The sequence below is a fragment of the Pieris rapae genome, chromosome 11 (assembly GCF_905147795.1).
Source record: "Pieris rapae chromosome 11, ilPieRapa1.1, whole genome shotgun sequence".
Taxonomy (NCBI): Eukaryota; Metazoa; Arthropoda; class Insecta; order Lepidoptera; family Pieridae; genus Pieris; species Pieris rapae.
In genome coordinates, this window is record NC_059519.1 from 2,680,766 (window position 1) to 2,707,186 (window position 26,421).

General features: G+C 31.3%; 3 protein-coding genes across 3 annotated transcripts; 1 reads left to right on the forward strand and 2 right to left on the reverse strand.

Moving 5' to 3' along the window:
• The first annotated feature begins 514 nt into the window (after positions 1 to 514).
• LOC111001963 (SEC14-like protein 2) lies at positions 515 to 23,256 on the forward strand. Its single transcript, XM_045629979.1, has 10 exons — positions 515 to 678; positions 12,065 to 12,134; positions 13,887 to 13,930; positions 14,099 to 14,219; positions 15,348 to 15,499; positions 17,121 to 17,259; positions 20,547 to 20,746; positions 21,073 to 21,224; positions 22,219 to 22,367; positions 22,448 to 23,256. Exons 1-10 carry the CDS (start codon positions 616 to 618, stop codon positions 22,597 to 22,599), a joined length of 1,242 nt encoding a protein of 413 aa, XP_045485935.1. The 5' UTR covers positions 515 to 615; the 3' UTR covers positions 22,600 to 23,256.
• Positions 8,372 to 12,012, reverse strand: LOC111001961 (armadillo repeat-containing protein gudu). The gene is made up of 6 exons (XM_022272044.2): positions 11,213 to 12,012; positions 10,844 to 11,150; positions 10,385 to 10,730; positions 9,931 to 10,314; positions 9,061 to 9,275; positions 8,372 to 8,555 (listed from the first exon to the last, which is right to left on the reverse strand). The coding sequence occupies exons 1-6, from the start codon at positions 11,809 to 11,811 to the stop codon at positions 8,424 to 8,426; spliced, it is 1,983 nt and encodes a 660-aa protein (XP_022127736.1). The 5' UTR covers positions 11,812 to 12,012; the 3' UTR covers positions 8,372 to 8,423.
• A 267-nt stretch (positions 23,257 to 23,523) lies between the features above and the next one.
• LOC110997906 (thioredoxin domain-containing protein 17) lies at positions 23,524 to 25,350 on the reverse strand. The gene is made up of 3 exons (XM_022266276.2): positions 25,009 to 25,350; positions 24,494 to 24,575; positions 23,524 to 24,048 (listed from the first exon to the last, which is right to left on the reverse strand). The coding sequence occupies exons 1-3, from the start codon at positions 25,151 to 25,153 to the stop codon at positions 23,892 to 23,894; spliced, it is 384 nt and encodes a 127-aa protein (XP_022121968.1). The 5' UTR covers positions 25,154 to 25,350; the 3' UTR covers positions 23,524 to 23,891.
• Positions 25,351 to 26,421: the final 1,071 nt, after the last annotated feature.

Genomic DNA, 26,421 nt, shown 5'->3' on the forward strand with positions numbered 1-26,421 from the left:
ATATATATGTATAAATTGATTTTTTTTATTCATTTAAAATAATATATATACATATTTAGATTAAAAGCATTTTACTTCTGTGCCATAATATGAATGTACCATATGCTAATAAAAAAGTAATTATTTTCATACCCAAAAATGATTTTTTAGCTAAAGCGTTTAAGTGAAATTTAAATAAATTAATAATGAACTCTGAAATAAAAGCCTGTTGGATGATAGAATTGCCATACAGAACTATGACTAATTATTGATAACAAATCATAAAAAGTAATATGTGTACTTCTTAGAATAACCTTGGTTGGGGAGAAACACCTAGTTCTTATGGCAATGCATAGTTAAGAACAACATAAAATAAAAGTGTATACGGTTGCTTATAACTAAGGAGTAACTATTCATTATCATGCTTCTATATTTCGCTTTGTGTTTGGGTAATTCATTATTTTGTTTTAATCTCATCTTAATTCGTCACTCGCAAATCGCAAACGTTTCAAATCGCTCGGCCTACGTCGGGTTTTTGAGAGTTTGGCTATATTCGCGTGCTAGCGCGCGCAGTGTTAGGACGTGTAAGCAGCCAAGATCGATTTAATTGTGTGTGATATTTATTTCGTTTAGACAATGCCACCTACTTCGAATGCTGTTATGGGAATTGATGACGACCAGAGGTTTGCTTTAATGAAGGTATGTATAGATAGATTTATTTTATCGCTTCTTTTTAACAATGAAAACTATTTTATAAACACTACTAGCCAAAAGGTTCAGCTAAGTAGGCAAAAGTTACGGTAAACGCAAATTAATATTAAATTATTACTGTTTCTGCCTGACTGCTGGACATAATATTTTGATTATATCCAGCAGGCAGGCTCCCAGTATATTCAACAAAACCCTTTGTGGTAGACATGGAAATAAGTATATCTTAAAGAAATTAATAAAATGCTTAAAGCTACCTAAGTACTTGGCTAACCTACTTCCAGCATTATAGATATTAGTTGTCTATAAAATTAATCATGTAGTCATTACAGTCATCCCATAGATCCCTTCTTTTCCGAAGGACACGTTTTGGCCTATACTCTCTTAAATCTTAATCCGGATTTAACATACATTAAGAGATTCAGTTGCTCAACCTGAAAAATTATTGTTCCTATAGTCCTTCATATTTTAGTTTATTCTATGAATGTGGTTATATCTTTACTGCAACTTGTTATGATGCGTCTATGGAACAGGTATAGGTAGGTCTAACATAATCTTTATCTCCAAAATCAATGTATTTGTGCAGCCAAGCGATGGCAAGCTTTTTTAATATGAATGATTCCAAAAAAAATTTATTATAAATTCAATTAATTTTTACGAATTTCCAACCATGCTGTAAAAAAACAGTACTTGTATATATTTTTGTCTCATTCTTACTTTTATCGTCATTCAATAGGCATACCAATTATTTTTAATAATTAACCTTTCGTTTTGGAGCAAAGACTAAAAGAGTAAAACTAAATTTATTTAGTTACGTTAGGAATATTATCGTTTTAGGTACATATAAAAAGCTAGTATTAAAAAATGAGTAATGTTGAGACGTTACAACAATTATACCTAACTAAAGTTCAAAAATTTATTTACTACCTAAAGACGTTCTTTACCTAACCAGCTATAATTACAATATAATTTTACCAAGACACGTAAAACAATATTGACATTGGTTTATGTAATCTTAGGATACTTAAATAATTTCCAATATCATTTCGACAAGGGGTTACCTACCCCTTATATACTGAATGTAATCTTTGCATAGTTAAATAAATACCTTTTGTAAAGTCCATATAAACATCTTATGACGTTAGGGTTGTTATAGTAATTACATAATATATATGTATGTAAATAGTAAATACTATGTTACCATATGATTTCATGAATGTGCTGTGCTGCATCTGTGCCCTTCAGTGTATATTTGTGCTTTATGGTACATAACTTTTGGTGGGTATAGTAATTACATATAAAAGCCTAAATACGTAGATAATTAAAACTTTCCTGAAAATTCAATTATAATAAAGATGACGTATATGGAAAGTATGACTTTTGAATGTTACCAGCTCGTGTCCATACCCGTATAATGATAACTGTTTTGATACCTTTACGATAAAAACTTTTTAATTATTTAATAGCAAATAAAAAATATATGATACACACGAACACCTTGTAGAAATGTTTATGACAAAGATATTGCAAAATGAATAAAAAGGATATTTAATGCTCATCTAGAAAATAATTTTCGTAAATGAAAATATGGTTGCCGGCACTTTCTTGATTATTCGTAGACCATTCGTTATGCACTGTAATTATCATTAACCTGCTTCTTTAGCCGAATAAAACTTATTTCATGGCACTTTATCGACATTCTTTGTGAAACTTGCATCATTTAGGGAATTCGGTATTTAATTGTTTTTTTAACATTTATTGTTATTGGTTGAATCAATGTTAATTGTCTCGGTAGCCTTTTAAAAATATGATCTTTTTAGATTACAAATTGCTTGGTGGTGTTGACTTTTAAGCATTTTTTTATTTATAAATAATAGTAGATATCATTATGTCTGGAATACTTACGTACACTGTTTGTCCAATGAAAAGTTGCATCCATAAGTAAAACAAAATTTTTACTAGCTAGAAATGTTTCTTTTTCGTAGAACTAACTTAAATATAGTGCATATTTAATTAGTGCGGCCATAATTTACCCATCTCACCGCTTCAATTCCACCAAATGGCTCTTATCTTTCCTAAAGAAAACTGATGTGAGTACCGAGTAATATACCCAAAGCGTACCCAGTGTACCAGTTCATACAATTCCTAGTAAGAATATTTATAATACGTAATCTACTATGTTCCCTGATAATTTGAAATTACGTCGGTCATGATGTTGGCAGGATCTTATGCAAGAAATGGAGAATATTCTTCAATAGGTACGTTAAATAATTTTCTCGATTCATATTGAGCAGCTATGTAATTTGCTATATACATTTTCCTTGCGCAAATGATCTTTGCAAAAGAGAGCGATGTATTCTTGCTGGTTATTAAAGTAATGACTTGACATTAGCAAGTGCGTTTACCTATATATTATGAAATAACGAAACATAAGTCTTTGCTACTTGACATAGTTCTTTGAGTTATCACAATTTAACCATAAATCACTTTCTAACTTTGATATGAACAAAATTGCAAAATTCCACTCTATTATGAAGCGAAGGCCAACGTCAGAGAACGCTTGTACAATGGACTTTTTGCATGCATTAAATCTATTGTCATTGTAACACTACTTATAAAGGAACCTTTGATAAGTACGTTGACGAGAACGTAATTATTTATTCTTTGCTGGTACGAACAATATATGGAAACTGCGACGTTCTTTGATTAAAGATTTCAACACAACGTTGACATTATATATCTGGACCAATCATAGTGTCGTGTTAGTTAATATGTATAGCATCTATTTAATTAATTCCAGCCTGCGGATCCCAAACAGCCGCACAAGCTTAAAATTTCCTGATTTAGTCAGAGTCTTCTACATCTATGCGATAGTGTATCCAATAAAAACAAAACTTTCTTTAATATTTTTTTCCTACAATAAAATTCCCAAAAAAGAATGCGTCTTTACATGAATAAGAATCTAGACTTTACAACAATTATGGCTAATAAGTAATATTATGTTGACTACCATAATAGTGAATAGCTTAAACTAAGATCTTTATAAGAGGCTATTCATGGTGAGTGATAGTGTTAGATAGTGTAGGTAGATAGTGTAGATAGATGTTTTGACACTAGGTTATTACTTTTAATCTTTAAGAGTTCTTTTTTATCCTAAATGTTCATCAAACAAGTAACCATGAATCATTTTTAATTTGTCGCGAATATTGGATCATTTGCAGGTAGTGTTATGACAATGGGTCAAATGAAATTTTTCTACAATTTAGGCGTTTTCAGCGAGCTGAACTATGATTTAACCCTTTCACGACACGATTTGTTTCGTTTAATTGTATTTTTAGTTCACCTAGTATTTCCGCTAAATGGTGACCATGTCGATCATTTGATCAGCCTGCTCCTCTTGACGGAATGTCTTTTCCTCCATCAAATGACGAGTCTGTGCCTAATTTTACATCATTTGGCGGGCCCCTGTTATAGGGCCCGGGGTATTCCAAGCTATGGGACGCTCAAAGAGGGCAGCTGTCGCAGCCCATGTTCTACTTTAGTGGGTGCGTTGCTGGCCTTTGGTGGAGGATTATATTCTTTCGCTAAACAATTGGAGATCGTATACCCCAGGGAAGACCGGGAATCAATTCTGCAGTTCGCTAGATCACAAAATAAAAAACCTTGTGAAGCGAACCTTGGAAGACGCCAAGACATCAAGCAATACGGATTAAATTGAATTCATACGGCTAGAACGGTGTTAAAACTAAGCCAACAAACAACCCAAGCAACTCTGACAGTGACTCTTAATATGCGTTTGAAATCGGCTTTTTTCATACAAATTACCCACTAACTATTTTATCCTCATTACCGCTAACTTATTTCTTGCATGTACATTATGATTTATGAGCCAACTTAAAATAAGTACTTTGTGTTTAAAGATCATGAAGGTCATGGAGAACAGTTGACTTGCTTATTATTCTCATGTAAATTTTTGTAAACTCTTTAATGGTTAAGAAATATTTTCGTTTTTCGCTATTATAACGTTAATTACATTTATGCGACTTTCTAAATTTACGTACGTCGTGGTAATTATAAACATTTTTGGCGCATTTAAGTATTATTAATTAACATTTTTGTGCAGTCTTCGCCTAGTGGTTCCAACGTGCGTCTCAGGCACGCCTTAGACCCAAAGAGTCGACGGTTGTATTTGGCACAGAACAAGAAAAATCACCGACTTGCTAATTAGAAATAATCACGGCACAGATCGAGATCTGAGCCCAGACCAAAAAGATGGTACCGCTATTGTATATGTATAATTAACATTTTTTCTGTTTGTCTCCTAATGTAATTATTGTCTGCCATCATGATGCGTCACCAAAAATAAAACAATACTCTTCCACGGTTTAACATTTAATGATTTAACATCGTATCTTTAAAACGTATCTCGGACACTTTTTCTTACCATTTAAAATATTAAAAAAATATATATACCTATATTTGGTCCTTAATTTATTTTTATTTAACTCTTGTCTCTATAAAAAAACTGCCTTAATCGGTAATTGAAAACTGGCAACACTAATATGTTTATCGTTGTATAGAAAGCTCTTAGAACATAATGCTTTAATTAATATTCTCTATCACGTAAGTGCTAAAAGCATCGGTATATTATGTTTAGAGAGCCCTGAGAATAAGTAGGCTATGTACACTTGCGGTTTCATGTGGCAAAGCTGGATTTTCCATCTATATAGATACTATCGTATTATACAGCTGTCTTGCCGCTTTCTACACTCGATCTATATTCTAAAATTATATGCAATCCAGATCCCTGCTTTGAAATCTCATTTGGTTTTGTTTTACGTGTTGCCCTTAGGTACTACTACTTGAAGACGTGATTATTTATATGCGTGTAGATTTATTGTAAAATAATAATATTTTTTATATAAGAGCATTTTAAATTGCGCATAACAGCTGTAAAATTATTTGACGGCAGAAATTTTGCATAGTGGAATATCTTAACATACATAGTCCGTAAATGTTAGAGGAATTTAAACCAGGGGTAGCTTCTCGGCGTGATTAGTATGCATGTAGAGGTGTGTCAATTTGTTTAAATACTAATTTCCATCTCTAATTTTTTGTCTGAATTTTAGCGTTTAAAGATAAAATTAGTTTAATCGTTTTAATTTAATCTAATAAAACCTAAACATTTTTCGGTACATGCATATTTCTCCATTCACGATTAAGCATATTTAAATTGATTTACGTTTAATATTGATGATGTTTGACACTTTCACGTATATATAACCTTGTTTTTATAGTAATTATCGTCTATATTATCTATAATTATGATAACGTATAATAAAGTATTTGATGAGATTAGGTATTCTGTTTATTGTCTATTGTGTATTGTCAAGGAAAGGAATTAAGTAGCAAAAAAATAAAGTATTGTTTATTTATATTGTTTCCGAGTAAAAATAAAATTGTTTTTTGTATGAAATTTCAACCGAAAATTTACTCTAATGTAAAAAGACGATTCTCTCGTGAATCTTATCATTTAAACAGCATAACATTTTTGCCAGGATTCGATCTCAGAACCTCGACCATATGTATTCAATAAAAATACGTAACTAAGTGTAATATCTAACTTCCTATTAGTTATTATATATTTTAAACATATGTATTGTACGCTAATGTTAGTTATCAAAATATTCACTGAATAATTATTTAAGTTCCAAAAACTCAATTTGAAAATGTAGAATATTTATAGTGGATATTAATAGAATATTAATATATATATATATATATATATATATATATATATATTGGTAGTATATTCATTGCGCGTTGGTAAAAAAAACTCTAAAACATGTAAAATATAGCCAAACTTCGTATCTCTACAAATTCATGAACCCTGCACACTAGTAAGATGTAATGCAGATTTTTCCACCAATTTAATTTAGGACAGTGAATACTTAATTATTATGTAATAAAAATGAATCACCAAATGTGGGCAAAGAGCAAGTCTCGGAAACGGCTGGACCTTTTCGAGTATGTTATTATAAAACCATTCCTTGAACTTTGAAGAAGGTTTTTATGGAGAGAAAGGTTAAAAAATCATGAAAGGTGAAATGAAGTTCGCTGGCAGTTTCTATATAAATATCCGACTAAACTTAACTTATATCCATCATCACAACTATCACAACATATAGCTTTCGTATAAAGATGAAAATCAGCTGTTAAATATTGCACTGTAATCCCATCGAGGATAAGCGGAGTAAACATAGCGTTGCAAAATCACCTTAAGCAAGGTCAAGGTGTTTGCGCAACACTTGCGCAAAGTGGACATGAGGCCTGAAGCTGCGCATACAACGGAAGTACGGAATACTAAGAAAACTAGATGGCCCGCGAACTTCGTTTCTCCTTAATGTGATTTTACTCACCCTACCTTTTAAGTTAATATATATAATAGCCTTTTTTCGGACATAACATTATTATAATTTTTTATTTTTTATTTTTCGTAGATTGTTCTTTTCTTCCACTCTTGCGTGTCCGTTTGCCAGGTGGCAAAGGCCTACTCCAATCTTCTCCATTCTGGCCTTTCTATGGCCTGTCTACCCCATGTTGTTCCCGCGACTTGTCTAATGTCGTCGTCCCAACTTTTTTGTGGTCTACCTCTCTTTCTCTTTCCACACACCTTTTAAGTTACATTAATACAAACCACAGCGGTTGTCTAATGTAACATATTGTGATATACTATATCATTTTGTAAAATAAAGAGAAAAAAAGTACATACCAACATGGAACATTTTGATATGCTACCCCAGAGACTATTCGGGATTCAGCAATGAAAACTTTTTAGAAGTTTTTGTGAATTTTTCTCTATATAAACCTCAGAGTTCAAATATTAACAAATAAAAAGTAGGGGTTGATCGCAGAGAGGTGAAAATTGAGGGTTGTATGTTTGTATGCTGTATGAAAATATAAAAAAAAATTATGTCTAAAAATAAAAATTTGAGTGATGAAAAATAGATATGGTCCGATGACCATACCTAACCGATATGGACAAGAAAATCGGTCGAGCCATTTCGGAGAGATTTAATTACAAACACCGTGACACGAGAATTTTAGAAACCTTATTAACTTATAGCTATTGTTTACATTTAGAAATATATAATCAAATACGTATAACAATTATTATAGATTGTTTTCAGAGATATTAGGTATTTTATTTATTGCTCTTTAACAAAAGCAAGTAAAGTAATCGAGTATGAAAATAGGTAAAAGTGTTCTCTCACTCGTTCAAATCTGTTCGGTTCCCGTCAGAATTTTTCGAAGCTATTATAAAATACTAAGCGATTCGCCCGTGAAGGTAATTGAATTTCTTTAAATGTATTGTAAATGTGAGTTCAGTACATCGATTCAATTAGACTAAATTAATTGTTAAAAAAAATTATTTGATATATGTACTAAATAAGAACGGAATATGATGATAGAGTTATCGTGTCGATTAATAAGCGAATGAACTTAGGTCCAGCCTTGTTTTATAATGTGATAAAGAATGTTTCACTGAAACATTGTAGTCAGTGTATTTATTGTATAGAATCGAATCTTATGCTTGCGCTTGTGAATAATTCCGACTTCCATAAAAATACCTCTTACTGATGAAACATTCTAACATAAAATTAAAGTAATAAAAAACTCAAAATACTTGTTAAATTTTAATTTAAATAACAAAGATTATCACATTTATAAAGCAATTATTGTTTAAGCTTGACTTTTTCCGTGGCGAGCGCCAACTTTCGAATATTACAAAGGCAACCAGCAGATGCCTCTTGCAAGATTGGATCCTTGGAGCCTATTGTTTCCAAAAGAAATTGTACAACACCAGCCTGCAAAAAGACAATAAATATTCTCATTTATATGAATAAAGTCAAAGAACGTAAAATATATTTTTTAATTCATAATTTGTAATTTAAAGCTCATAAATAATATTATCAATGTCGCCAAAATAATAAAAAAGAAACTTCTATATATTCGCTTAAAAAACCTATTTGTCATATAAAATCTTTTTATTTAGTCTCGCTTATAAAATAGCTGAAATTAGAGAATTGATTATTTTATATATTTCCTAGAAAAAAATGTGAAGTCAGTGCTTTATTAATCAAAATACTCATAATTCATTGCTGTCGCTGTTTGTTTAGTCAATTTCAGTAATTTGTACGGGTTAAAATAGAAAAAGGTTTAATTATGGACAGTTTTTTTACATTTATTTACATAACCTGGATATAAGTTCATTGACCCAAATATTTGTAAGAAAAAAATAATAATACTTTGTGTATTTTAGCCTGATGAATATTTTTATAACATTCAATATTTCCAAATACTTTTTCTTACCGCATGCATAGTGACACAGTTGACGGAATAAAACGATAGATGGTAGAGAGCTAGAGCAGTAGCTCTATGGACATTGGGGTCCCTTGAGGTCATGTAGTTGACCAGTGGTGTAATGGCACCCCGTTTGCCAAATTCTTGCCGGTTCTGTGCCCAATCGCAGCAATACGCGATGGCAACACCTAAATTGGCGCGAAGGTGGTCATCTGTAGTACTCACTAAAAAAAGAAAACGTAGTATTAAGAGAAATGCCATGATATTCTCCCATAAGTAGAAGTAGTAGAAGAACGTACAAGGAAAATAATATGGAAATAAAGTTCAATAATAAGTATAAGGCATTTTTATCGTTAAAATATTTTTACTTCCACGTAAAGACTATTATTTTTGTAATAATTTTATTTAGGTCCTTTTAGTCGTAAATTACATGGTTTTATGAAGGCTTTAAGTATTCGATCGTGATTGGATTTAATTAACAATGTTTTAGTAGAATAATAAATTATTACCAAATCAACTCAATGTTTGCTAAAACTACGATATTTGTTTTATTATTTTTCATTATCATTTATCAACATCAACGTACTAACTACATTGAAATATGAATGTTTATCAAAAGGTTTTCTGGTCATTTTATAAAAATAATTTTTAATGTAAATAAATAAATCATAATACAAGCACTGGCATTTTTAGCTATGTGTCTTATATTTAATAATACTGTACGAATTTCGGCCATCATAAATGTACGATTGTATGATGTACCTATTATTTTTTATCTACATCATACCAAGCGCATTTTGAGATACAGTGACTACTAAATTAAGTTTATCTACGTCTAATTGCATACCGTGACGATTACAAAAAAGATTTCAACCGTACCCAATTTAGACAGTTTCCCAACAACACCGTGGTCAGAAATTACCGCCAAGTTTTCATTGTCTTTTGCAATTGTTGCAATAGCGGCACATACTGCTGACAGGACGTTATGATCATCTGAGTCTAATAAATCAACAGTCAGTTCTAAAGCCCCAACAAAGGATCGAACCATTTCACCAGAATCAGCTGCATTTTGAACGCAAGGGCTTAACGCTAACGCAGCGTTTGTCTGTACTTTCTTGGAATCATTCTTTAGAAGTGACCAAACTAGCCTTACGCCATCAAGGTCATCGATCTCATGCATACAATTCTGCTCCTTTGCACATTCCATTATCACCAAAGGTACATTCTCTAACAGCGGCTTGTAGGTGTTATTCAGATGGTGTACTAAAAAAATTGCGTAATATAACTAGCTGTAGTAAGTATTTTTGTTTTTCATAATATAAAGCTTTCATACTTAACATAGGAATTCCACCAGATGATCGAATCTTATCACGGTTCGGTGGGTATTTAGCACACTCAGCAAGTGCTCCAGCGACATTTGTAAGAACGCCATCGTTTTCGTCGTCGAGTAATCTTACAAGTATCGGAACTGCGCCAAGCGTGTCCAATTTTCTTACGCTTGCATCACTGTTAGCACATTTCCATAAGGCACCGGTCACAGCCGCCAGTAGAGGCTTATTAGCTCTGTTTGTGCTATCTTGAGCGGCCTCTACTAAAAATTCTAAAGCACCTGCTTCACGTATCATATCTCTTGTAATAGGATCGTTTGCACATTTGAAGATTGCTAAACTGCAATATGTCTTAAAAGGCCAGATAAATTAAATAAAAATAAGAATGTAAATTTAGCATTATATAAAAAAAATATAGTATATGTTAATTAATATATATTAATATAAAATAATTTTATACTGACCTTTAAATCTTTATCCTCATTAGCTAAATGTTTAATTAGATCTTCCACCATCTTTTCGGTCTGAATGGCAAGTTGGAAGGATGTTTCATTTGCGCACATTTGTAATAACCCAACAGCTGGAATAGCTACATCAAGATGAATTGTTTTCAACATTCTTGCTATCAATGGTATCATTCCGTACTTTCTCATCGCTTCTCTATTTCTTTGTGACGATGACATAGACCAAAGAGCTTTTGCGCCAGCTCTTCCGATGTCAAGGAACTGTAACTCGTCTTGGTTTAGTTCCTCTCGTGGTGTTGTTAGACATCTGGAACATAAAAAGGCTTGGTTGAAGAATATAATACAAAAATGTATTAAATAGCTACTTACTTCTCCTTAATGTCCAGTAAGTCGATTAGTTTGGGCAGTCCTCCGAATTTTCGGCAGAATTTTCTACTTTTACGAATTTTTCCCAGATTTGCAATAGTCTCAGCAGCTAATATCTGCACATCTCTTGCGGGATCTGATAATAACCCAACCAGTAACGGTATTGCGCCAAGATCCGTAACTTTTTTCCTTATTTCCATATTCGGTGTTATATCTTTCAAAACAGCAAGACCACCCACTATACAGCATAAGTCACGTGTTTCAAGCAAATTTACTAAAAGCTCTAATCCACCAATTTCTTGTATCGCTCTTTGATTCACTTCTACTGTTAAATCGTGGTCTTTTAAGCAGGAGAGGGCCACCATAGTAGCTGTTTGGTTACCGGCTTTCATATACTTTACCAGTTTTTGTATGTGCCAGTATTCTGGAGGAATTTCAGAAGACTTTATCAGATCCCCCCAGTTGTCTTCGGATGATGAGGTAGACGAGGCAGATGAGGCTGAAGTGTCATCACCCTCGGTTACCATTACTATTCTGGGTAAACCAACTGTATCTTGACCACCATCAGCACTAAACGTTGATACATTATCGCCTTCAGCCATGTTCAAAAATAAATGAGATCTAAATTAAAAAGTTACTATCCTCAAAACAAACTCAAGCAATCTTGACTGTTGATTTGTCAATATTTTAGTGGCTATGGTTACGATCAAACAACCATAGTGCGACTGCGTGACTCATCCGACAGACAATAAAATAATTTCTAAATTAATATGTACTTTTTATTAAAATTATGTCTTTCAAACATCTCTTGAGTTTTTTTATTTCTAACTTTTTAATTATTATTATCTATTTCAGTTCCGAAGAAGTGTCAAAGATGTGTTGAAACCAGAACATAATGACCAGTTTTTGATAAGGTGGCTGAGAGGTGAGTAATGACTTTATCATTAAGGCTTTTGAAGCGTTGTAAAATGCCACAAAAATAGAAAGTAAGCATTATTCATATTTTTTATGAAATCTCGCTAAATCTAGCAGACTTATCGCGAAAGTAAAAGTGCCTTTTGTATCCATATTTTTCACACTAATGGTAGCAATCTTGCCTGTACTAAACATTTGCAAGCCTTATAAATAACATGATGAATGAATCTAAATACAACTTTAACTCATTAGTCTATAGTCCACAGTAATGTTTATAACCCACCAGATGGTAATACCTCAGTATATATAGACATAGGGCATACGCACATTATTTAAACCTTTATCAAACCCAAGAATAATACACGTTATTTGAGCACCAACTACGAGCGCAACTGAGCAACAGGGCGGCTCTTATTCGTTAGAATAGAGAAAGTTAAATTAATTTAAGAGAAACGGTTATACTAGGAGATGAACCGCAAGAACGTAACAGTTACACATGTCAATACTTCAACTCTTATAGCGTATTAATCCTGAACATTCAAGTCGTGTTTCTATGTATAATTTTAATATTTTAAACATTAATAAAAACATAATGTCGTGGCATCTTAAAATCAGAGCAAACAAAAAATCACGATTTCTTGCAATCATTTGTTAGTGAATGGTTTGTTTATTTCTTTATTATTATTATTTTCGTGATAGAACAGTTTCTGATATATTTTATCTAATGCTAAAGGTTAATGAGTTTGTATCATAAACCATTCACATAAATAATGATATATTTGACCATAACAAGTTATGTATGACAATTAAATACATATGTAGTAATAAATTGAGTGACAAGTAGGCTATGTTCTCCAGTTACCATAGATTTTTAACATACATAAAACAACACATATGTAGACCCTTCTCGTGGAGGAAGGCAAATGTGCTGAACAACCAGTCTAACCACTGACCCCGAATGCCACAACTAATGTTAAGATCCTGTGTATATACTCAGCACTCGAAGGGTATGCGTATCATGTGAGCCTCCTGCCCGTTTGCCCCCTGTCCTATAAAAAAAATGACGGCAGCATACTGTAGGCGCAAATTCCCTGATAGAGTTAAGAATTCTAAATCTATTATACATTCTTGTAGCTTTTGTAACATTTTACATAATTTTTTAGTATATATAAGATACAAAAGTCCTGGTTAAAATGTTATTTTACATATAACTTTATTAATCTCATACCTATGTAAATAATAAACATAAATTGCTTATGCTCGCATTTCCAAACCGTTAGCCTTGTTAATATTTAAGATGATATTTGTTCACATATACATTCTAAATTTTGGTAATACGTATATGCTACATTACTCAGTAGTTGAATATAAATTAATGACCGTAGATTCGAAGTTTTACTTTATATTCGATAATCAACTCATCAAATTTTCGTGATTCTCTTACAGTTTTAACCTTTATTGTATAACCGTCAACAACATAGTAGTAACAAACATAGACTTAACATAAACCAAATAACAGAACATACTTAAGTATATTTTACTTGGGTAGTTGTTAGGTGACGAAGTTATACAGCGATAAATATAAAGGATTTAATAAAGGTTTTCTATATATACATACTCTAGTTCTATATACTATATTCGAAATATCAATTTATTTTCTCCGCCCTTTGTCTATCTCTTTATATCTTTGTCCACTTATTTGCTTTATATATTTCAGTGCAAAACGAAAAGACATGCATAATAACGATATTGTTTGTTGCAGCAAGACAATGGGACCCGGAAGCAGCGGAAAAAATGCTCAGAGATGTGGGTATCAATTTGATGAGCAACGTTTTAATTAAAATACGTTAAAAACTATACTAACTTATCTATTTATTTTTATTATGAATTATCAAAAACAAACAATACAAAATGTATAACGCTATATTGGTAAAAAAACTCAAATATTTTATGAAAAATTAAATTATTTTTCAGTCCTTGATATGGCGGGAAAAATGGGGCATAGACACAACTCTACAATCATGGCAGGCCCCAGAGGTTTTGGAAAAACATTTTCCAAGTGGTACCACGGGATTTGATAAGGAAGGCTCTCCTAGTAAGTCCTTCATTTTCTCGTAAAAAATAAGTCTGAGGCATGCCGATTCTCTCACAATGTATTCATTCACCGTACGAGTTAAATGCATTCAGATGTCGCAGCTAACTAGCTTAAATAGCCGTACAATTAAAAGCCTAGCCTTTTAACTAAACAACGGAGTTTAACTGGCTGAAGCTTATAGTATAGGCCAACACTGCAATTTTTATTATAAATAAGTAATAACAGTGCAGATGTAGGCAGCACATACTACCTTAGCTAATCTTAAAAGAAAAATCCTCTTTAAATTCTAAAGATAAGGTTAATGTAAAAAACTCGCAATAACGTAACGTATTTATTAAGGTAGTTACAAACACATTATATGTTCATTAAAAAAATCTCGTGACCTTGATGAAACAAAAACAACGTGCGTTTAGATTTATCTGCATATCATTTTCCGGTGACCCGGTCAAGTACCTTTCGGGGCCGTGAAATATCTTGTTCACAACCTTGTAAATATTCCTTAATTATTTACGTAACCCACATAAATAAATAAGTAAACAGCATTTTAAATGTAAAATTATTGACTGATTTTAAATTTCTTGCGAAATAATTTAGCCTGTTTAAAACTTTGATTTTCTTAAAATCCTTGGTTAAATATTCTAATTTTGTCGTTATGCACTGTGAGTGCAAATGCATATTATGCTATTAGCTTTTATATGTTTTTCGTTTCATTATCTCTTCTCACTTCGACGTTAAAAGATGCTATGTGTTTCATGTGTGTTTTTAAACCAGTTAACCGGTTATGATGCTTGATGTATGATGTTTCTTTTGATAGATAGCAATTAGAGATTCTAAGCTACAATCTAGTTATCAAGGTCATCAAATTTTAGTCAGCGGTGAAAAAAATCTTACACAATATCTTTTATCATATTTGGAACACTTATACTAGTACCACTGGGCTACTATGTATGATGTTGGGTTCCTAGGTTTTTTTATAGTTGTTGCTTTTGCGTTACTACAAGATCAACTTGGCACTTAACTTATTTGGCGAGGTGCCTAGTTAACTACATCTAGTACTTTCTTGATCATTAACTATCTACATATAAAAACTTATAAAATGGAAGCAATAATTAGTATTATATTTTTCAGTAATTATCGTACCTTTTGTCGGTTTGGATGTATGGGGTCTCTTGCACTCAGTCAGCAGGACTGACCTCATGAGAATGATTTTACGGCATTTGGAGAACTATTTAGAGCTTGGCAGAAAACAGGCATCGACTCATGGACCAGCAGCCTTAAAGGTATACTTTATTATTCCAAGATACATCAAACATTCATTGTGAATAAAGTTTAAAAATATTGTACTTTACTGTATTCAGATACTGTATCACTTTACAATCACTACATATTATAAAACAAAGTCGCTTTCTCTGTCCCTATGTCCCTTTGTATGCTTAAATCTTTGAAACTACGCAACGGATTTTGATGCGGTTTTTTCTAATAGATAGATTGAAGTGGAGGGTTTATATGTAATATAATAACATCCATTAAATAGTGGAGAAATACTGTTATTTTTGAGGTTTCTAATGTGATGTCGTAATTAATTACCTTTTTTCCGCTTACACTGCAAACGCAGGCTGAACCCTACGAGATTTATGAAAATAATGCACTAAGTATTGTACACATTCAAAAGGTCTACAGAAATTTCCGCGTGATAGTGGTTATATACCATCCACTATAACATTTTTTGTCATTTACTTTTAACGACAAATAGTGGCTAATTTTCAAAGCGATTTAACCAATACAGCACTAATCCTTATCCTTATCATATAAATTAATATTTTCGATATGTTCTAGATATTTAGTTTCCGAGAAATGTATGTCCAGTCTCCATACATTTACAACATTAGGTTCACGTGCTTGGAAGCCTAAATATATAAATTGTCATACGCTTATATTATTCAAACAATATCAATTATAGGTAATAATGATAATCTCTGAAGTTCATAAAAAAAAACAAAAAAGTAGAACATAAATAGAAATTACAAATAACAAGAATCTCAACTGGCTAATAAATAAATAAAAAAAACAAGAATCTCTGGTTGGATCTGTACAAAGATATTTTATGTAGGGCAACCTTTTAAGGAAAAATAAAATAATGTAAGTGCACGTGAAGTACTACATAAGATAGGTACAATAACTTAAACAGTAGCGAAGAGGAAATACAAGTGGACGAATTTAGAGTAGGCCTTTGCTCCTTCTGAGGTCATGTTTAGAATTAAATATAAATAATACCGTGAACTTAATGAAGCTGCACTTATGGCATCGAATACATAGGCATACTCGAATAAAGGCAGTTATTATTTTTAACTTGAATATAAGCAAAACAAACAATTAAAACAGGTATAAAGGTAGGTAGTTAGGTAGGGCTGTCCCTACGTTGCTAAGTATTAATTTCAAACAGTTTTTTTTATTATTATTTACTTAATATATTATAAATAAACTAAAAGAACGGAAAACACCAAAACTAAGTTGAAGGCAGTAAAACTGAAATTAAAATTAACAGTACAAATTTTAAATTCTTTATAAAGAGTTAAAAAATGAAAATTCCATTCATAAACAAAACGAAACGAAAATATTACAACATACAGAGACGACATCACAGAAACAACGTTTTTTTTTTTCCCCTTTCTTGGCCTGCACGGTTTGTGCGTCAGCCATGTACAAAAGTTAGGAAGTGCAAACAACGTTTTTTGTGAGTCGTGTTTCGGAATATCTGTCATCATCGTGAAACTGTCAGATGAACATTTAATTCGTCATTTACTTTGTACGTCATACCGTCCCTTTTTTCCTTAAAAAAACTGTGTTTTTTAATTGTGTATGGACATTATGCGACTAAAGAAAAAAAAATACTATTCACAGGTGACAGTAGTTTTTGATTTGGAAGGCTTCAACATCAGACAATACGCGTGGAAACCAGCTGCTGAAATGGTTTTCACATTGCTGCAAATATATGAAGCGAACTATCCTGAAATATTGAAGACCTGCTTTCTTATAAATGGTAAGACTTATGACATTCAAAATATACATCCTTTAAGGAAGCGTATTTTATATTTACCTATTTAAGTATTATTCAAATGACAATTTATTGAGTCACATTTATTAGATTTGGCAAAAAAAAAATTCTTAAAAATATTTTCATATATAAATTATGTTCCTTAGGTTTTAAATACCTAAGATTAATTTTGTTATAATCATATATTGTTATGAATAAAATTAATTATTATTAGTGGTATACGGCTTATATACGTTAGTTAACTGATTTTTTCTTTCATAAAACAATGTTATTGTTAAGGCTTTTATAGTTGACAAAATGTACGCCCTTTGTGGGATCTAGACTCGAAAATATCATCTACGCATTGAAAATAAATAATAATATACCTACTCCTCATTTTCCAATGGTTTTCATCCTAGTATACTTTTTTTTGTTTCAAAAATTATCGGCCCTAGTCTATATATATAACAAACGGTGTTATCCAAGCCTTAACTGGTTGTATTATTTGCTTTTTTATATTTATTGTAATATGAATGAAATCGTCTAGCTATGTTAGCGTACGTGCTCTGAGTGGCATGTTCTTCGAAGGCTGTTCGCTCTGATTTCCGGAAAAATACAAGTTTAAATATACCTAATCATTATCTAGAAACCTTTTATTATGGTAATACTAGAATAAAAGAACTCTAGGAAATACTCGTTCAAGCCGCGTTATAAATTTATAAATTAGATTTTATTAGCCAAGATTATAAATTTGTATTACCAGTATCGAGATGTATGTAATTATGTTGCAAACTATAGAACTGGGTTTATAACTACAAAGTAGATTTACCATAACTATATGTTTGCTAATGTCGCTAGCACAGAAGTAATTACGTTAATAATCTTATAACTAGTTAGGTATTTATATATCGTGACCATATTTTGGTGCGATGAAAGATGTTCATTGTTCATGCACACTTTTAGTGAATCTGCAAGCTGATTCGAATCGGGCTTATATTCTAATACAAGTACGTCAACAATGTATTAGATTTCGGGAGTCATAGTTCAAACTAAGTCTCGCTTCTGAATTTCACCGATAGCGCTAGTGCTTATTCTTAGTACTATCATAAACCGAAACTAGTACTTATAATAACTTATTAATTATGATTCTAAAATCGAAAATAAATTTCAATCGTCAATTCATAATCCCTTTTCATTTACCATTTTAAGACAAATTTTATGTATATATTTTATTAATTTTTATTAAATTTAATGTGTTATACATTAAATTTAATAATTACGAACTTGTTTTAGGTGAAAATTACGATTGTTCCAAGAATTTTTAAATCATGACTGCTCTGAGAGGAACTATAACTTTTAAACTAATAAAAATGCGTTATTTAAAATTATTAAATTAACCTTTGAATCTTATTTATTTATTAGTAACCTAACAGCTTATACTTATACATATTATAAGACAAGACACTAAGACAATACAGAAAGCCAAAACAGATTACAAAATAAACAAAGATACATTAAAAAAAAACTAAAGTAAACTGAAATTTAATATTTAAAACGACAACAAATACTTAGAATTTAAAATTATTACTTAAACAAAATCAAAGTATCTTTTTTTTGAGGTGGAAAAGATCAATATCCTGATAATGGATCTCTTAGTTCGAAAAAACCCGAAACATTGGAAAATTATCCAGGTAATTCGACTTCGTACGACGCACACGAAACAATTTTGTGTATATGTACCTATAGCAAAAGGTGGAATTTTAAAAGAAAATCTCATTTACAACCAAACATTCTTTCTCAATTTTTATTTAAAAATTGTATAGTACAATATTTTTTTGAAACGACAATGACCTATGTTATTAATAACCGTGCAAAAATTGGCAGCCGAGAAGGGATAAATACTTGCATGCAAGGTCAATAACTTAGGCCGTAGGTACTGGTACCTAGAATGCATTGAAGGTTAATTCTGCATTCCGTCACTGAGTTTCTGACCGCAATAAATCAAACAACATATATTTGCATTATTAAAATATTAAAAAAATGGACTGAAATGTTTTTTTTAATACAGTTGCTCAAAAAGTGGCATATTGCAGGGAGGTATAGCGTTCGGAAAGTGGGCTATTACACACTTGTGCTTTTTTCTTTGCCATTCCCGCACTCGTGCGTTTTCTTTGCCAACTGTCAAAACAATGTGTATTAAAAAGAAAAAACCAACCACGAAGGTTTTATTAAAAAGATTCATAGAAGTTTTTATGATTTCTAAATATTATAATAATTGGATTCAATAAGGTCGATTAGGTTTCTTTTCATTTCATATCAATTAAAAAAATATTAAAAAGAATTTTATAATATATGCAAATACGTATTTTTAAAAAGTTTACTAATAATTAGATTCTATAAGTTAGGTTAGGTTTATTATATTTCATATCAATAAAAAAAATATTAAAAAGAAAAAACTAACCATGAAGTTTTTACTAAAAAAAATCACAGAAGTTTTTATGATTCATGCAAATATTTTAAAAAGAAGCTATAGCTATTTGTTTAAATATCAGATTTAATGATTGGACTCAATGAGTTAGATTTGGTTTTCTTTCAATAAAAATAGTCTACTGAAGAATTGGCTGTATGGGCCAAGTTCCCTTTGCCTACCCAGAATGGGTGAAGAAAAGAAAAAACAAACTTTGCTCATATTCTTTGCGGTTGGCGCCATTTTCCAAAAATGTTCTTTCGAGTTGAGTTATTTGTTGCACTTGATGTACATGTGATTACAAATGAGTAATTTCGACGATATTTTATTTGAATGTATACCACCCGAACGCAGTATAATTGCATAAAATGCTTCGGACAACAATTTACCGGGAACATATAAGTCGCTACATATCTACGTGCAACGAATTTATTCCGTAGAGAGAATAGAAAAAAAGCAAATAGTTTAATTAAATTGCTTTATTTTTTCGCAACTGTATTAAAAATAGTCGTTCAGTACACGTGCGGTACCGTCATTGCAACTTGTTCCGACTGTCAACCCTCACCTTCGGCTGCGCCTCGGCTCGGGTAGACATTCATCGGAACTCGTTGCAATGACAGGCTTTCCGCACTTGTAATGAAATATACTATATTGACATTAAATTCTAGAATCATTTTGACGTAATACAACTTTCATATACAGTATCGTGACATAACAATAAATACTGTTTCAAATGTAATCAAAAAGTGTTATCTAATAAAAAGCTATTAAAGGCAGGAATAATTTTATTTATTATTTTGTATATGTAGTGGCTTTGCATTTTCAGCACCGAAAGTCTTTTCTCTCGCATTCTCCGTTGTGAAGAAATTTATGCATGAATATACGATATCAAAAATTAGAATATTCGGCACAGACCCAAAGAAATATCAACCACAGATCTTCGCTATCATCGACAAGGATAGTCTTCCCGCACATTATGGTGGCACTTTGGTTGATGAAAATGGAGACCCTAAATGCAGCTCTATGGTAAGGCTCTTTATATTTTAAAGAACATTTACATACCCTCTATTATATTAAAATACAACAAAAGGGGAAAAATCTCGTAGAAAAATACAATCAAAGATTTAAAATTAGGCAAATTTACCACCACCAAAACAGTTATTATAATGCTTTAATGTAATTCGTATCGATGAACATTAAAAATATAATTTAAATATTTAAATATTAATCGCTATATTGATAGAAGGCTCTGTTTTATATTATCTCACAAGAGATTGAATTTTAGTATACACTACACTGAAAAACCTTAGTATTCTTATTACTTACTTTATTATTGCTTCGTTAATTTACAGGTTAAACCCGGTGGGAAAGTCCCCAAGTCGTACTATTTGCGTAACGCACAAGAAGATGAAAGTAGCTCGGAAGGGTATACCCGTGTCACCGTTAAAACTGGTGAAAAGCACATAGTTGATCTACTTTGTCCTGAGAACGAGAGTGTGCTTAAGTAAGTTACAGCCGTTTATTTAAAATTATATTAAAAACATATGAAGCGACCACACGTTCTAATCGAAATCAGTTAGATTTTCTTTCTATACATTGTGCATAATTATCTAATTTTTGATGTTTGCTCGTACGTATATGAGACTTAAGATTGAAACGTATTAGACACAGTCGGCTGTTCACCGGAAAAAACATACTAAAACAGATATAGAAATCTGAGGCATATATAAAGTCAATGATTTTGTTTAATAAAAAACAAATGACGAAACCCTTTTTTTCTATTTACAAAAAAATTATACCTATATTAAATAAGACAAATAAATGATACTTATGCCTTTTCAACCAGGCGCTGTCAAGTCCTAAGCGATGCCCGTTTCAGGAAATACTTGAAATCCAATATCTACCCTAGGTACTTTAAAACAATAAACTTTTTAAAGAAAACAGTTTTTCAACGGATTGAAGCTAAATATAAGCTAAATATGGCGAGGGGGCCGATGGCTGGCCATGCGTCATACTCGTGAACGGGTGCTACTTGTGGTGACTGGTCGTACTTGAATTCGTGTATGCGGTGATATTAGTTGTTTATACTACGTATTTCCGTGTTGTTCTCACGAGTATGTAAGTGCGTGCTCCTATTTCACCATGCCTTCTGCTGATAGAGGACAAAACTTTGTTTTTAATTTATTTTATTATTCTTTATTACTCAATATGTCATATGGAACATGGTGTAATGGTTGCAGCTCCCTTGTTTTACACAAACATTGTGTAAAAAAACTTGGCTATTAAAGAGTGGCGGAGTTTCTTGCCAGTTCTTCTCTTCCGTTCTACGCCCTTGATTTGAGAACTGGCAGTAAATGTAAAATTAGAATCATTTAAACTTTAAAGTATATCTTGACGTTCATAAGTGTACATTATTTTACCTATATGAATAAATGATTTTTGATTTGATTTGGTCTTTCCCTGCCAGATGTAATAACCATTGACAATAATAATTTTAGATGGGATTTCGGAGTAGAAAGCCACGATATTAAGTTCGTGATAAAAAAGCGAGACGCGGAAGGCAATGAGAGCGTTGTACACGGGCCGAGACGAGTGGCAGAAGGACCAGCTGATGTTGGAGTAATGCCCGTCACTGGGCCTGCTACATGTAAGTAACCTCTTTCTTTGTATAACTCTTAGATACACTTGTAGGTATTAACCATTTTCAAATGTTGTTTTTTTCCATAGATTCTGTCATTTTCGACAACAAAAGTTCCTTCCTCCGAAGTAAGAAGATATACTTTAACCTAATAATATCAATACCAGAGAGAGATCTAGACATGACGGACCTTCCTGAGGACATGGCGGACCTAAATATCGCGACTTCAGCTTCCAATTAGAATTAAATAAAAACTCTTGGGTCCTTTGAATAAGTCAATAGACTGATTCATGAACCATGTAAATTTAATTATTTGTAAATCATTTCTCTAGTTGAACAGATGGCGCGACAAGTCGACGAAGTTTGTTTTTTATTTAATGCTTCGTCACGCTATAAATGATGACAACATTTAAGTAGAATCTTATGTATACAGTGTAACAGCACTCAGTCAAAATTGGGAAAAATAAAATATAAACGGTATCATAATAACCAGAATCCAAGTAAATATAATGTTACACATAAATATTACTTTCTCAGCGTTTACTATGATTGCTGTGTCACCTTGTATGGTATATTGCTCAAAGCTATGTTATTTGTTAAACAAAATGTGATTAATGATAGGATTTTTTTTTTAATTGTATGCAGGCTTGCTTTCTGCAATTATGATTATTATTCCAGTTATTTTTAAGTCCTAGTAAATATAGTTATTCTGTGATAGTTTACTATGTTATGACTGCTTTGACTAGATTTTTCAATCATTTGAACTTGAAGAATTATGTAAGGTAAAGAAATTTATTAAATTAATAATTTTATTAGGTTGTATACTTTTTTTTTTTGTTATGTATGCATATATTTTAAATATATATTACAAATGTTTGTTGAAACTTATAGCATTTTATCAAACCATTGTTTTTTTTTTAATACTCATCCTTACCCACATTCTATGAACTTGAAGCCTTAAGGCAAACAATATTGAAATGTGAGTAATTATTTTGTCAATAATTGACATATACATATTATTTAAAGTATCGAAAAGTCATAAGGCCTGAATTAGATTTTATATAAACTTGATTATAAAATAAACAAAAAACATTTCAAGTATGCAAAAGGATTTATTCTTATCCTTATCATAGTATGTACACATTTGATAAATGAAACAATCATAGATATTAAATTCCATGTTACATCACTGTTTTTAAAACTGAAACAATTCAAGAATAAATTTATACAAGAGACTACATAAAAAAAATTCCCAAAAAAAGGATGTAGATTTATAATCGTAATTCAAAAATGGTTTAATTTCTATTAACCAGGTTGAATATTGTATTACAAAAGATATCTCTACACCTATCTTTTACCAAATTTACATACAATAATACCCACTACAAAATTATTGAACAACAATAAATATACTAACAGACACTAACACTCCATAAACATTGAATGTTATGGAAAAAAGGTACTGTAACATACCAAATATAATAAATATTCATTCAACATTATTAGTGTGTATTATATGTTCAATAAAAAAATTTAATCATCCTCATCTTCAAATAGCATTTGTAGCAGTTCTCTATTGTTACACTGGGAACCTTCAAGTCTTTGAACACCTTTCCATTTAATTATTGTTGGAATAACCATTAGTCTTGTGCGACTATCCAATCGGAATGGACATGTTTTTTCTTTCCAACTGTAACAATAAAATATTTCTAATTTATGTATACCATAATATCAGATAATAAATGGATATATCTATATCCATTTATTCAAAGAAGAAGAAGGCACATTCCTTCCTCTGGTCATTAGGCAAGGCCTAAATTTTCGATAACTTGAAATGTTTCTTTAGGTACATAATACTTTATCTCTATTTATTTATTTGTAGCCAAAATTTAACTAAAAATATTAATATTATTAAAACAAACTATTATACATATTCTTTTTTTTAAATAAACAGAAAATATTTAGGTATCTATTAATCATTTCTTAGGATACTTTTTAATCATAGTGTAATTTCACATAGTCCTTAATGCCCAGAACTAATCCAATATAGAACATGTATGATTATTGTGTTTTTATTTTACCAAAAGAAAAATTCCAGTAGAGTAAAACTTATGTAGTAAGCATTGAGTACTTACTAATCTCTATCACCAACATCAACAAACACGAAAGTCACATTTTTCTTCAGTTCACCCAAAAATGCCTTTACTATTGGTTCAGCTGAAAAAAAAATAAACCTAAATAAAAAATAATAAAAAGTGGAGAAATTTAATTGAACTGAATTTTTAAAGGGTACTATTGTTTAAATTACCCATTATACAATAAATACACCAGCTAGCCCCATTTTCTTTTTTGCTGCCAGTAAAGAAAAAATAAACATTTCTTTTCTTACTAGGCAAATTTTCAAGAAATTGAGTGAATTCTTCATAGTTTTTTAAGTCAAGGATGGTTGTTTTCTTGCCCATTATATTCCAAACACATTTACTGAATTTATCTCCGAAAATTTGTGACTGACAATGATGCAAGTGACAATGTGGGATTTAAAAATTTACGTACATTTAATGTAAAGAGGCTTTCTTAACAAAATAAATAGAAAAATGAAATAAGATTTATTATTTACAAAGACGCAATTATGTACGGTTATTACACTTACCCACTTCGCAATCAGGACACCAACTCTTCCCATTATTCGTCTTTGAACCGCTGAAGTAGAAAAGAGTCATGGGACCATTTGGATCTATGTGTTCGGTGTAACTAGCAAACTCATCAAATCCTTTAATATTTACTATAGTTACCATATTGCTCACAATAATTTAATTAATTTAAAACTAAAACCAGGTATTTATTATGCTATGATTTTAGAAATCACCCTCCGCAGACACTAACAATCTTACAAACTTTAGTCGTTACAGGTGACTGATGAAATTGAAGTATATTGGAATTTTTGCATTCATGTAAATTGATTGATTCTAGCCATTACCGGAGCTTGTTACTTTCAAACTTCAGTGTCAAATGTTGTCGTCATTTCAGGATACATAGATATAACAAGAACGACAGCGTAAAAACCATGTGAGTCTACTGCCCCTTTGCCACCTCTATATTTAAAAAAAATTTAAGCAACAATCGTTCATCGCCGCTATATCCTATCCTACTAATCATTATTCATTATTGACCGCACGACGGTACAGACTACCGAGTACCGACTCAAAGCGAATTGCGAAGTCTCGGTTAATAATAATTAATATTGGTCTCATAGAACATTCATAATTGACACTTGGTAATCGGTTAATTTCTGAAGACTGTTACTAGGGTCAAGATATGAAGATATGATATGAAGTGTAATACCTAGGTTAAAAAGTAATAAATTTCATTCGTATCTCAATTAAAGGAAAAAAAATTCGTAACTTGTAGATTTTAGGAGCTTTTTACATGTGGATTTTTTCACGTTTTTGTTTACGGTTAAATTCAAAATGTAAACAATTGCCGTTGTAATTATTTTAATTTTTACTTATGATTTGTGTTAGCATTGTTAAATATAAAATTATATGTACAGTCAATTATTTAAAGATAAGAATAAGAGATTGTAATTATTTGACTCCTAATTTCGATTCGGATATTAAAAAAAAACAGTAAGTAATGTTTTATACATTGGTAGGAGAGCCGTTATCACAACAATGTGACTATCCGTTAAAGTGGTAGCACCAATGCAAACTGTTTATTCGAATCAGAATTACTGCAAATCATTTAATCGCGTCGCGTCGAGATAAATGAACGATGGACACAGGCCATAATAAATTACATGATGGCGCATCCTGCCCCTTCATACACATGTGTTATTTTCTTTGTGGTGGTAAACTCATTAATGAGAATGAAGATATTTTAAATACCATATAATCTTTAAAAAAATAATAAATGTGTCGTTCGTACATACATTTATTATGTACATGGTACATTGGTTCCAGCGATAACTCTATTTTTTTTATTTTATGGCAATAGTTATAACTTTATGCCAGTTTTTACTTTCAAGTAAAATAACTCTCATTGGTCGCACTATAATGATTTTCCC